This window comes from Geotrypetes seraphini, chromosome 3 (assembly GCF_902459505.1).
Source record: "Geotrypetes seraphini chromosome 3, aGeoSer1.1, whole genome shotgun sequence".
NCBI classification, from domain to species: domain Eukaryota; kingdom Metazoa; phylum Chordata; class Amphibia; order Gymnophiona; family Dermophiidae; genus Geotrypetes; species Geotrypetes seraphini.
This window is the reverse complement of record NC_047086.1, coordinates 50,885,553-50,898,955: the sequence shown is the minus strand read 5'-3', so window position 1 is coordinate 50,898,955 and position 13,403 is coordinate 50,885,553. Positions and strand designations below refer to the sequence as shown.

General features: G+C 40.8%; 1 protein-coding gene across 4 annotated transcripts in view; it reads left to right on the top strand.

Moving 5' to 3' along the window:
- Window positions 1-13,403, top strand: part of DDX43 (DEAD-box helicase 43) — a 267,260-nt gene that overhangs the window by 140,015 nt on the left and 113,842 nt on the right. For all 4 annotated transcript variants that reach the window (XM_033935444.1, XM_033935443.1, XM_033935447.1 and 1 more), the window contains exon 9: window positions 4,962-5,103. In XM_033935444.1, coding sequence (XP_033791335.1) covers window positions 4,962-5,103 — 142 coding nt within the window. The remainder of the gene's footprint in view (window positions 1-4,961; window positions 5,104-13,403) is intronic.

Sequence of the window (13,403 nt, the reverse complement as noted above, 5' to 3'; positions counted from 1 at the left end):
GCATCAAGAGGCATCGCTTTGCCTATTAAGCTGATCTTGAGCCTAGAGCAGAGCTATTAGAGGCGTTGGATTTTGATGAGCCACCTGAAGAACTTCTTAAGTTGCCTCTGCATAACCTACTTAAAGAAGCTCTTTTTTAAGAACTGGGAGCTAACGCTTTCCACTACTATAGCTCTAAGAAAAATTGACTCTCAATACAGGATTCAATCTTGTCCTGGATTTGATAAATCACAGTTATCACATCAGTCTTTGATGGTTGAATCTACACTTAAGAAATCTTCTAGTTCAAGAGTTTCCGCTACTTCTCCACTAGGTCGTGAAGACCGCACTTTGGACAAGTTTGGTCATCTTCTTTACCAGAACTCCATGTTAACTAACAGGGTGCTTAACTACAATTTTTATATGACATTTTATCTAAAACAATGCTTTAAAAAGCTAGCTGATTTCCAGCAGTACACACCATCTGACAACCCGAGGTGTTTCAAGAGAACATTCACAGTTTGTTTCAAACATGGAAGTTCATGGCACGAGCTACCTTTGATGCATTTGACATATAATCAAGAGCAATGGCAATGTCAATTGCCATAAGACAACTGACAAGGCTTAGAGTCTCTGATATGGACATTAACATTCAAGACCACTTGGCAAACATCCCTTGTCTAGGGTAGAACTTTTCGGAGATGAGGTTGAGGATGCCACTCAGACTCACAGGCATGAACAGAGTTTGATTACTCACGCTGGCTCTAAAGCTAAGTCTCAATCATCTAAACCAGGGGTGTCCAAAATATCTCCTTGAGGGCCGCAATCCATTCAGGCTTTCAGGATTTCCCCAATGAATATACATGAGATCTATTAGCATGCACTGCTTTCATTGTATGCTAATAGATCTCATGCATATTCATTGGGGAAATCCTGAAAACTCAACTGGATTGCGGCCCTTGAGGAAGGACTTTGACACCCCTGATCTAAACCATCTTAATGGCCTACTTCATTTGCCTATGTTATCCAGAGACTTCAGCCTCTTCCAAGCCACCATCACCAAAGAGGCAGAAGCAACAAAAGGCTCGGAAATCTCAGACTTTGGCTTCTTAACAACTAGCCCAGTCATTTTGATCTGCTTTTATAGGGCATAGCCAGAATTCCACCATCTCGACCACCCCAACCCATCAGAGGTCAGCTTCTGTCTTATCGCTGGACTCTCATTACCACAGACACTTGGATGCTCAGAATCATTTGAGAGGTTTACTTTCTCCATTTTACCACCATACCTCCAGACAACCCTCCAAGAGAGTCCTCTTTCCCATCCCAGCAGATGTTCCTTCTTCTTCAGGAAATAGAAGCTCTACTTCAGCTCAGTGGCATAGAAGTAGTACCACCTTCCCAGAAAAATCAGGGGTTCTACTCTAAGTATTTCCTAATCTCAAAGAAGACGGGAGATCTCCATCCTATTCTCGACCCCCGGGCTCTCAGCAAATATCTTGTAAAAGAAAAGTTTTGCATGCTGTCCTTGGGAATCTTGTATGCATTACTAGAATGAAACGATTGGCTATGCTCTCTCGACCTCAAAGAGGCCCACACTCACATCCATTCACCCCAACAACAGAAAGTTTCTTCATTTTTGAATAGCTCATCAGCACTTTCAATACAAAGTTCTGCCATTCAGCCTTGCTTCCTCTCCAAGAGTATTCACAAAATGCCTAGCAGTAATAGCAGCTGCTGTAAGGTCTCACGAATTACAAGTGTTCCTCTATCTAGACAATTGTTTGATCAAAGCTCCATCTCCTCAAGCAGTGCATTCGGCAACACAGCTCACAATAACGTTCCTTCAACTTCTAGGGTTCAAAGTCAGCTTTCCAAAGCCTCATCTTCAACCCTCTCAAGTATTAGAGTTCATAGGAGCCCTACTAAATACTACTCTTCTATGGGCGTTCCTTCCTCAACAAAGACAAGACACCTTGATTCATCTTTGCAACCAGGTGTCTACTTTGCAAAACATCTCAACGAGAAAAATGATGCATATTATGGGTCACATGGCATCAACTGTTCATGTCACTCGACTTCACCTAAGGACATCTCAGTGGACCTTGGCATTGTAATAGTCTCAGGCCATGGGTCCCTTGTTCTAACGGATCAAAGTCATTTTGCCTCTTTGTCGTTACCTCCATTGGTGGATGAATCCAACAAATCTCTCCTCAAACACATTCCACATCAACCTGTTAAAGCTGAGAGCAATTCGCAATGCTCTAAAAATATTTCAGGATTATATTTACAATCAAGTGGTGATGTACTACATCAACAAGCAGCAGGGCACAGGCTGTTTTCCTCTGTCAAGAGGCTGAACACATTTGGAATTGGGCAGTTCCTCGCAACATATTTCTCAAAGCCATATATGTGCAAAGCAAACAGAATTCCCTTGCAGACAATCTCAGCAGATTTCTCCAATCTCATGAGTGGTTTCTCAACTCCAAAGTCTTGCATCACATCTTCTCTCTTTGGGGGACTCCTCAGATAGACCTGTTTGTGTCTCCCCACAATCACAAGTTACCTCACTTCTTCTCCAGACAATACTCTCCTCATCATCTCAAAGCGGATGCTTTTCTTTTGGATCGGTCAAACAAGTTCCTCTATGCATTTGTACCAATCCCTCTCATTCTGAAGACTTTAGTCAAGCTCACGCAAGAGTCGGCCACCATGATCCTGATAGCTCCTCGGTTGCCCAGGCAACCTTGGGTTCCCCCTTCTACTTTGATTGAATGCCAAGGATCTGATCCCACTGCAGATCTTTTCATCTCTACTCAGTCAAGGATCTCTTTTACATCCCAATCTGCAGTCACTACACCTAACAGCTTGGGTACCTCTTGTTCTAACGTCAGTAGAATTTAATCTTTCTGATTCAGTACAAGCCGTCATAGCTGCTTCCAGAAAGCTTTCTACTAAGCAATGCTATCAACGAAAGTGGATACTCTTCATCGCCTGGTGTACCCTCCATGACTTGGAGGCTTCCTTCTGTTCCCTCTGTGTTGGACTGTCTTCTCCATTTTAAAAACTCAGGACTTAAATCTACTTCGGTCAGTGTTCACATCAGTGCTATTTGTTCTTTCCATGCTCCTTTCAACAATAAACCTCTAGTCACTCACCTGCTTGTTTCTCAGTTTATGAAAGGACTTTTCAATTCCAAACCTCCACTCAAAGCTCCTCCAATTGTTTGGGATCTTAATATAGTTCTATACATTCTGATGAAGCCACCATTTGAACCAATGGTGTCTAGTCATCTAAAGTTTCCCACTTGTAAAGTGGTCTTTTTGATCTCTGTCACATCCACTCATAGAGTGAGTGAACTTCAAGCATTGGTTTGCGACCCACCTTTTACAGTATTTCATCTTGACAAGGTGGTTCTCGGAACTCATCTGAAATTCCTTCCCAAAGTAGTCACGGAATTCTACCTAAATCAATCCATTGTGCTTCCAGTATTCGTCCCAAAGCCTCATTCTAATCCTGGAGAAACAGCTCTTCATACGTTGGTCTGTAAGTGTGGGAGGAAGGAGCTGACAAGAGGAGGTAAATGCCGAAGGCATGAATTTGGGATGCGGAATGGAAGGGGACGACAGGTGGATTGGGACACAGAAGGGAGGAGGAGGGTCGTGTTGGGACAGGAAGGAAGGAAGAGGGGACTGTGTTGGCATAGGAAGGGAGAAGCAGGGTCACATTGGGACACAGAAGGAAGGGAAGGGGCACAAACATTGGACAAAGGATGGAAGAAAGAGAGGGAGCATGAACATGGTCACAGAATGGAGTAGACATAGGATGGAGGAAGTGAGAGAAAGAGATGCTGAGGTGGAGAGGGAATTGAAAGGGAGAATTGTTGGGCATGGGTGTCTGAGTTAGAGGGAAAAAGATGGTGCACATGGGAAAATGAAGAAAGGTGAATTGTTGGGCATAGGGAGGGAGAAAAATATTGGACATGATGGTGGGAGAGGCATAAGGTACAGATGCATGGGAAAGACAAAGATGAGAGGAAGAATGTTGGATGTGGTGATGGAGAGGGAACATTGGGATTGATAAAAAACAAAAATAAGTATAAACCTATCTTATATTTTCTTTCTATTTAAACTACAGTACTTTATTTTGAGGACTGTTTCTTTAATGCTTAATGTTCTTTAATGTTTGTTTTTATAGACTGTACTGTACAGGATCTGAGTTGCATACAAATTCAACTTTAAGAATGGTTTAAAAAGCAGAACTCGTTCTTAACCAGGGGACTACCTGTATTTGGTTTTGTTTCATTTATTCCCTTATTTCCTGCCCATTCCTAAGTGTGCTGAGTGAGGAAAATCAATCATGAAGATTAATCTAAAATAAGTGTAACAACCAAATATAATACATAAAATTAGAAGTAAGATGTATTATTTTAAATATTTTGTATGTTTGTAAACTGCTTAGATTTGTAAGCGGTATATAAACTTTAAATAAAACCACATAGCTTAAAAAGAGCACAATTTTAAGGCCTTCCATGAACATTTTGCTGAAATAAGTGAGTCTTCAGATTTTTATAAAAACTCATCAAGTAATTGATGGAAAATGATTACAAGCAATTTGACTTGCGGACCACTGTTGTGTGTCTTTTGACTGCTTTTTCAATAAAAATTATATTAAAAAAAAAGAAAAGAAAGAAAGAATCAGGTTCATTGAGCCATCATAACAGGAGGGTATTCTATCAGCTCTTGTTAGCTAGAGCGAAATTATAACATTATTCCTTCCTTCAATCTGTGTGTGTGAAATTTTTTTGACATTTAAAACCATCCCTCCACTAACACTTTTCTGATCCTTCTGGGTTGTTACAACAACAATGATACTTTTGAAACTTTGTATGTTAATGTGTCTAAAAGTTGCATGCTTAAATTTAAACTAGCTGTGGGCAGGTTAAGGGTAAATAAGTAAATCGCTTGATTTTTATTTTACAGCATTTGCATATATGGAGGTGGGGACCGAAAAGGTCAAATAAATGTGGTTACTAAAGGTGTGGACATTATTATTGCAACTCCTGGTAGACTGAATGACCTTCAAATGAATAATATTATTAATCTTAAAAGCATAACATATTTGGTAAGTAATTTTATTAAATATTTGTTTTATTAAAGCATCCATGCCTCTCAGATTTTTAAAAAATAAAAGTGAACTTTATTTTTTATCTTATTTTTGGTGTGTATGTATATATATGTGTGTGTGTGTGTGTGTGTGTATATATATATATATATATATATATATATATATATATATATATATATATATACTGTATATATATTTTTTTTTTTTTTTTTTTTTAACCTGTACACATTTTTGAGCAAGAAGGGTACATCTTTAATAATGGCTACGTCTTTAATAATGGCAAATTCCTCTGACTCCCTCCCCCGCCTTGTAACCCTGCCTTGTATCTCCGACATGCCTCCGGATTTCCTGACTACTCCCGACTTGCTAAGCTGACTGACTTGTTTGTAACATCACTATGTACAGTCTATTATTTTGTTAACCGCTCTGAACTGTAATGGTACTGCGGTATACAAAAATAAAGTTGTTATTATTATTTATTAATATGCTAAATGTTTTTTATTGCTCTAATAATGTTTGATCTTAAATTTAAGGAAACTATGGAAAGAGGCCCGTTTCAATAGGGAAGATAGTCTGGTCCTTTATTTGCCATTATATGCTATGTTTGGTTGTTTTAATTAACACCTCCCCCCCTTTTTTTTTACAAAACTGTAGTGTGGTTTTAGTGCCTGCCACAGTGGTAACAGCTCCGATGCTCCTAGAATTCCTAAGAGCGTCGGTGCTGTTACTGCCATAGCCGGCACTAAAAACCACGCTATGGTTTTGTAAAAGGGGGGCTAAGTAAAGTGCAGGACAATACAAAATATTATCATTAACATAACCACCCAAAGAAGTAAGCTACACTATCACAGAGAAGACATCTGTTTTGTTTACTCTTTTAAAAAGAGAGAGAACAACTCAAAAAGAAAAAATTACTGGTAGTACAACCACATTTTTTTAGAAGAATTTGTTAAATTATTTCCCCTTACCCGAAAATAATAAACTTAAGTGGCCTAATGATTAAAGCTGCTGCCTCAACACCCTGCGTTGGTGAGTTCGATCCCAACCTGCTCCTTGTTATTCTGGGCAAGTCACTTAACCCTCCGTTGAACCAAGGTACCATAATTAAATTGTGAGTTTGCCAGGACAGATGGAGAAAATACTTAAGAGTACCTGATTTACTATTCAGTGTATTGTGAACAGCTTTGGGGGAATCTCTTCATGAAAAGGCAGTTAATAAATCCTAATAAATAAATGTAGAAAATACAGAACTCCCCCCCTCCCATTTCCAATGGCTTAGCACAGAGAAGTAAGAGGGTCCCAAAATCTCTCCCATTTTCCTGGGGTTTTCAGGCACACAGCTATGTCTACCCACAACCCTAAAATATTGCAAATGTGATTTCCAGACCTGAATTGAAAGGAGCTCTGAATGTTTTTCAGAATTGGATCAAAGCAATTGAACAGTGGTAAGGCTTTGCAGGACCTGAAAGGGGTGTTTTTTGATTTGTTTGTTTGGGGTTTTGTTTTTTTTTTTTGGGGGGGGGGGTTGTTTTTAGCTACAGTGAGGCCAGGTGGACGGGTCTATTGCGCATAATAATACCAGGAACTCACAGGACTTGACGTGTGGATGCGGCGCTGGTGTGAGGAAGTAGGATTCCACTTTGTGCACAACTGGATGACGTTCTGGGGGGAAAAGCAAGCTATACAGGAAGGATGGACTCCACCTCAGCAGAGACGGAACGAGGCTACTTGCAAGCAACATCAAGAGAAAAGTTGAGAAGTTTTTAAATTAGGAAGAAGGGGAAAGCTGACAGTCGACCAAGAGAGAGAGTCGATGGTTCGGGAACCGGTATACCCGGAGGATACTGTGCAAGAAGATAGAGGGAAAGATGCACCGGATCACAGGCAAGACAGATCGAAAAGGACACGAGGGAAGGAAATGCAAGAAAGGAACAGGTCGCAAACTCAATATGTACTCGAACGCAAGGAGCCTTACAAATAAGATGGGTGAATTAGAAGCTATGGCACAAAAAGATAAAGTTAACATCATAGGCATCACGGAAACATGGTGGACTGAGGAAAACGTCTGAGACACTGTGCTACCGGGATACAAACTATACCGCAGAGATAGAGTGGCTCAAAAAGGTGGGGCCATTGAATCAAAGAGGGAATTGAATCTACTGGAGAGAACACTCCACAACTGACAGATAAGTTAGTCTCTATGGGTCAAAATTCCGGGAATAAATGGCCTGGAAACAAAGATTGGCATCTACTACAGAGAAATTGACAGAGAAATGATGGACGAGATTAAACGCAACTGCAAGGGAGGCAATGCAGTTATCATGGGTGACTTCAACTATCCGGGAATAGACTGGAACCTAGGCACCTCCAGCTGCATTAGAAAGACCAAGTTCTTGGAAGCTGTAGGCGATTGCTTCCTGGAACAACTTGACAAGGAAAATACTAGAGGAAATGCAATTCTTGACTTAATTCTAAATGGACTGCGAGGAACGGCACAAGATGTAGAAGTAGAAGGGACGCTGGGAAACAGCGATCACAATATGATCCGCTTCAATTTGGACGCAGGGGAGAAACATCGGTCCAAAACGACAGCCACGGCACTGAACTTCCAAAAAGGGAATTACGAAGGGATGAGACTCATGGTAGGGAAGAAGATTAAGAAGAGGATAAGCAATGTAAAAACACTTGGTCCCATTTTAAGGACACAGTCACCGAGGCGCAAAATCTATATATACCATTTATCAACAAGGGATCAAAGAGGAAAAAGAACAAAGAACCGGCGTGGCTCAATGTAGAGGTGAAGGAAGCGATCAGAGACAAGAAAACTGTTTAAGGAATGGAAAAGGTCAAAAACGGACGAAAACTGGAACAAGCCCAAACAATATCAACGCAGGTGCCATAAGGCGTTAAGGGGCCAAAAGAGACTACAAGGAAAAAATAACCAAGGAGACGAAGAACTTCAAGCCATTCTTTCAATATATTAAGGGGAAACGACCTGTGAAGGAAGCGGTGGGACCGTTGAATGACCATGGAATAAAGGGAGCGCTAAAGGAGGACAAAGCAATCGCTGACAAACTGAACACATTTTTTGCGTCTGTATTTACTGAAGAAGATTCACACAGCATACCGGTACCAATCAGGCTATATTTTGGAAACGAAGACGGATTGACAGTCAATCTAGAAGAGGTGTGTAGGCAGATTGATAGGCTTAAAAGCGATAAATCCCCGGGACCGGATGGCATCCATCTGAGCGTCATCAAGGAACTGAAAGGGACCATAGCTGAACTGCTTCAACTAATAGCCAATCTGTCGATCAAATCGGGAAAGATTCCGGAAGATTGGAAGGTGACGAATGTTACGCCGATCTTCAAGAAAGGTTCAAGGGGAGATCCCGAAAAATACAGACCGGTGAGTCTGAACGAGGTACCGGGAAATATGGTAGAGTCGCTGATAAAGGACCGCACCATTGATCACCTTAACGGACACGGGCTGATGAGGACCAGTCAGCACGGTTTTAGCAAAGGCAGATCATGTTTGACAAATTTGCTGCACTTCATTGAGGAAGTAAACAGACAGATAGACAAGGGCAACCCAATCGACACTGTATATCTGGATTTTCAGAAGGCGTTTGACAAGGTTTCGCATGAACGACTACTTTGGAAAATTGCGAGCCATTGAATCGAGGGTGAAAAACTGGCTAGAGCATAGGAAACAAAGAGTGGGGGTAAATGGACAATACTCGGACTAGAAGAGCGTCACCAGTGTGGTGCCGCAGGGCTCGGTGCTTGGACCCGTGCTCTTCAACATCTTTATAAACGATGTGGACATTGGCACGACGAGTGAGGTAATTAAATTTGCGGATGATACGAAGTTATTCAGAGTAGTGAAGACACAGGAGGATTGCGAAGATATGCAATGTGACATAATCAGGCTCGAGGAATGGGCATCAACATGGCAGATGAGGTTCAACGTGGATAAGTGTAGAGCGATGCATGTAGGTAACAAAAATCTCATGCACGAATACAGGATGACTGGGACAGTACTTGGAGAGATCGCCCAGGAAAGAGACTTAGGAGTTCTGATCGACAAGTCGATTAAGCCATCCATGCAATGTGCGGCAGCGGCGAAAAGGGCGAACAGAATTCTTGGAATGATAAAGAAGGGGATCACGATCAGATCGGAGAAGGTTATCATGCCGCTGTACTGGGCCATGGTGCGCCCTCACCTTGAGTACTGCGTCCAGCACTGGTCGCCATACGTGAAGAAGGACACGGTACTACTCGAGAGGGTCCAGAGAAGAGCGACTAAAATGGTTAAGGGGCTGGAGGAGTTGCCATACAGTGAAAGATTAGAGAAACTGGGCCTTTTCTCCTTCGAACAGAGGAGATTGAGAGGGGACATAATCGAAACATTCAAGGTACTGAAGGGAATAGACTTAGTAGATCACCCTCTCCAAGGTAGGGAGAACGAGAGGGCATGCTCTAAAATTGAAAGGAGATAGATTCCGTATGAACTTAAGGAAGTTCTTCTTCACCCAGAGAGTGGTAGAAAACTGGAATGCTCTTCCGGAGTCTGTTAAAGGGGAAAACATCCTCCAGGGTTTCAAGACAAAGTTAGACAAGTTCATCATGAACAAGGAGGTACGCTGGTAGGACTAGTCTCAGATAGGGTGCTGGTCTTTGACCAGAGGGCCGCCGCGTGAGCGAACTTATGTTGACAGCCTAGTATATGGATATGGGCTTATACAGTATGCCTATAGGCCCTGACTTTCAAATCATGCCACCAGATGTGACTCGCTGTGTAGGGAACTGGCATCAGTCTCCAACAGTTGGATGCAAAGATAGTGTCTTAACCAAATTCTCCTGTACTGTAATTTAGGGTTTTATTAGTAGTATAATCTACAGCCTCCATCTTTTCACAGTCCTCAACAGTATATTCCACCCCCAATTTGAATTCCCATTTATGCTGACATGCTACAGGGCTGGTCTCTAATGATATAAGCAGCGATATAAAGCAGGGACCAGACTCTTTGTGTAGAGATAATCCACACACAGATCCCTCAAGACTAAGTCTTAATAAGGAAATGTACCAACTACAAATAGGCATAGTGGTGCTGTGGAGATAATGAGTAAGTGCAGAACAAAGTGTCATAGTCATTCTCAGAGATGCCTCATACATTCTAAATCTTGCAGCTTCCAACTCCTATAGGGTCCCATTTCCAAAACTGGCAGGAGCAGGAGATTAAAAGTAATCTGAGTGTTCTATGAAATGTAAAACTGAGAGCTGAAACACCAAGGAGGCTGGTGAACACTGATCCAGTAGTTGCTACAAAATGGAAGCAAACAAATCAGATAGAAAAAAGGCATTGGGCTAAGTAACCACTGCTCTTAAGGAATCTACAGCCTGGTTCCAATTTTGGTACCATTCTACTGCTGCATAGGCCTGAACAACTCTGATAACAAATAAAATTGGAACTCTAATCTCTCCTTCTCATCCCCAATTACCACCTTTAACTTTGAAACCTTTAGAAAATGTGTCGAGATATTCAGGATTGCTTATTTTGCCAAATAAGCAGAAGATCTTATGAAGAAAAACAAAACTTCCTTTAGGAGGTATGAAACATACCTGAAACTGACACAGCATCTGTGATTAAAATATTTACAGGTTGTTTTTTTTTTTTTACCACAGCTATCCTAGTAAACTGTGAAAAAGGCATTGAAGCCCAGTGAGTCAAATCTAGCTGGAACTTGCCTGCCATAATTCACTATTAGGTCCCAAAGTGGGCGTGCTTCTGTGTTGAGCTTCAAATACTACAATGTAAGTGTTCCAATGAGCAATCTAGGCTGCTAGTTGGATATAAGAAAAGCCCTAATGACAATCTTTAAGTGCTTCCCACACCATTGAGGGGCCCAAGTATGGGTTGTGATTCAAGTATTTGTTAAGATGACTTCTACAACCTTTTTACAATTTGCTCATTCCATACCAAATTTATAAGAAGATAAGAATAACCTTATTGAGTCAAACCATAGGTCCATCAAGCCCAGTAGCTCATTCTCACGGTGGCCAATCCAGGTCACTAGTACCTAGCCAAAACCCAAAGAGTAGCAACATTCCATGGCTTGCCCCATGTCTTTCTCAATAACAGACTATGGACTTTTCCTCCAGAAAATTGTCCAAACCCTTCTTAAAACCAACTACACTATCCACTCTTGCCACAACCTCTGGCAATACGTTCCAGAGCTTAACTATTCTCTGAGTGAAAAAAAAATTTTGAGATGCAGTGGCCAGACCTGCACACAGTATTAAAGGTGCAGTCACACCATGGTGCGATATAAAGGCATTATAACATTTTCAGTTTTGTTTTCCATTCCTTTTCCTAATAATTTCTAACATTCTATTTGCTTTCTTAGCCATCACTGCAGGCTGAGCAGAAGGTTTCAATAATCATCAATGATGATACCTAGATCCTTTCCTTGAGTGGCAGTGATGCCTAATGTATAACATTGCATCATGTAGCTTGTTTGTATTCCTCTTTCCAACATGCATCACTTTGTACTTGCTTACATCTGCCATTTTGGTGCGCAGTCTCCTAGTCTTGCAAGGTTCTCTCACAATTTTTCACAATCCTTTTGCGATTTAACTACTTTGTGTCATCAGCAAATTTAATTACCACACTAGTTATTCCCATCTCTAGATCATTTATAAATATGTTAAAAAGCAGAGTTCTTAAACACATACCCTTGGAGGATCCCACTATCTACCCTTCTCCATTCAGAATACTGGTCATTTAACCTTCCAACTGAAGTTAGAAAGAATTATACATAAGAGGTCACAAATGTTTGTTCAATTGTCTGTGGGAGGGAAAAATAATTCTCCAAAAATTTTTAACAGAATGGGATAAAAGTTGGAATTAATTTATTTAAAACATTTCTATTCTGCCTTTGTCCAAGGCGACTCACAGTATCACATACACAATTCAAGTTTGAACATCTTAAAGAGTGACATACATCAGTAAAACTCATAAGATTGTCATCTGAACCTATAGATTACCTCTCAGCCATTCATCTACTACCATTACTTCACAATAAAACAAAAGAACGGAGGTAAAAGTGATGAAAAAACATCTTGAGTTAGTGAATAGGTCAGATCAGAGAAATAAGCAGCCCCCTGCCCCCTAAAAAATAAAATCCAGTGCATTTCTTTAGGAGAATCAGTTTCTGCTGCATGGAAACTAAATAAAAATGAAGCACAGAAGTTAAGGAATTGTTCCTTTCAAATTTCCTCTCTTTCACCCCATCCCCAAACTACCCTAGCAATAAATAAAATAAAACACCTACTGTCTACTAAAACTACTGGCTCACTGCGCTTCCACCACCATGAAAAACAACCCCTTGCAATTCTTATTTTCTTCTTTTTTTAATTTGATATACCACCTTTCCTCCAAAGCGGTTTACAATACACCAAATAATAAGCGAGTACTCTAAGTAGTTTCCCAATTAATGCTACAACTACCTATAGCCACCCACAGCTACACCCCACGACATACACAACATATAAGTACACATTACTTGCACCATGTGCAAGGACTGTAAATAATTCCCTGTCTATTATGGTATGCATTTTTATTCATTGTGATGTATTAATTGTACTATGAAAGCTAATGAGTGAATCATAGTTTTGCTGCCATTGTTAGGCCACATTAAGGCAGTAGATGTGCAGAAGATTCAAGGGATTGATTGACAATGTTCTCTTTTTTTATAATTTCACAGATTTTTTTTTTGTACTAATAACTATAAGATAGGATTTTGTCCATTTTGTGAATGAGCATACCCTTCTTACTTCTAGTGTAATGCCTTCCAATGATCCATTTTGTCAGCTTTAGATGCAGAAAGAGGGAGGAGGTGATTTTTGAACTAGTTCTTGAGTGCTGTACAAATAGTTTCTGCATATAGTTAGGATCAGCCCAACCTCTAGGTGTACTAGGCATCTACTTAGTGTAGCACAATTTGGAAAGGGGGATGGACATGCCACAATTGCACCAATCAATACATCTTTCTCACTGTGTTTGTCTCTCCTTGTCTGTGTTCAACATCTCCATGTCCTCCCCCAATGTTACCTGTGATTTCACTTCCCTTCCTTACCCTCTCTTTGGCAGCAGGAGCATGTCAATCAGCTTGTTGACACGACATTCATCACATCAAAAATTTGGAAGAAACTCAAGGGCAGAAGCTTCATTCATACCCTGTTCAGAAGCTCAAAGCTCCATTGCTAGGCATAGTGTTGTATGTTGGCAAGCC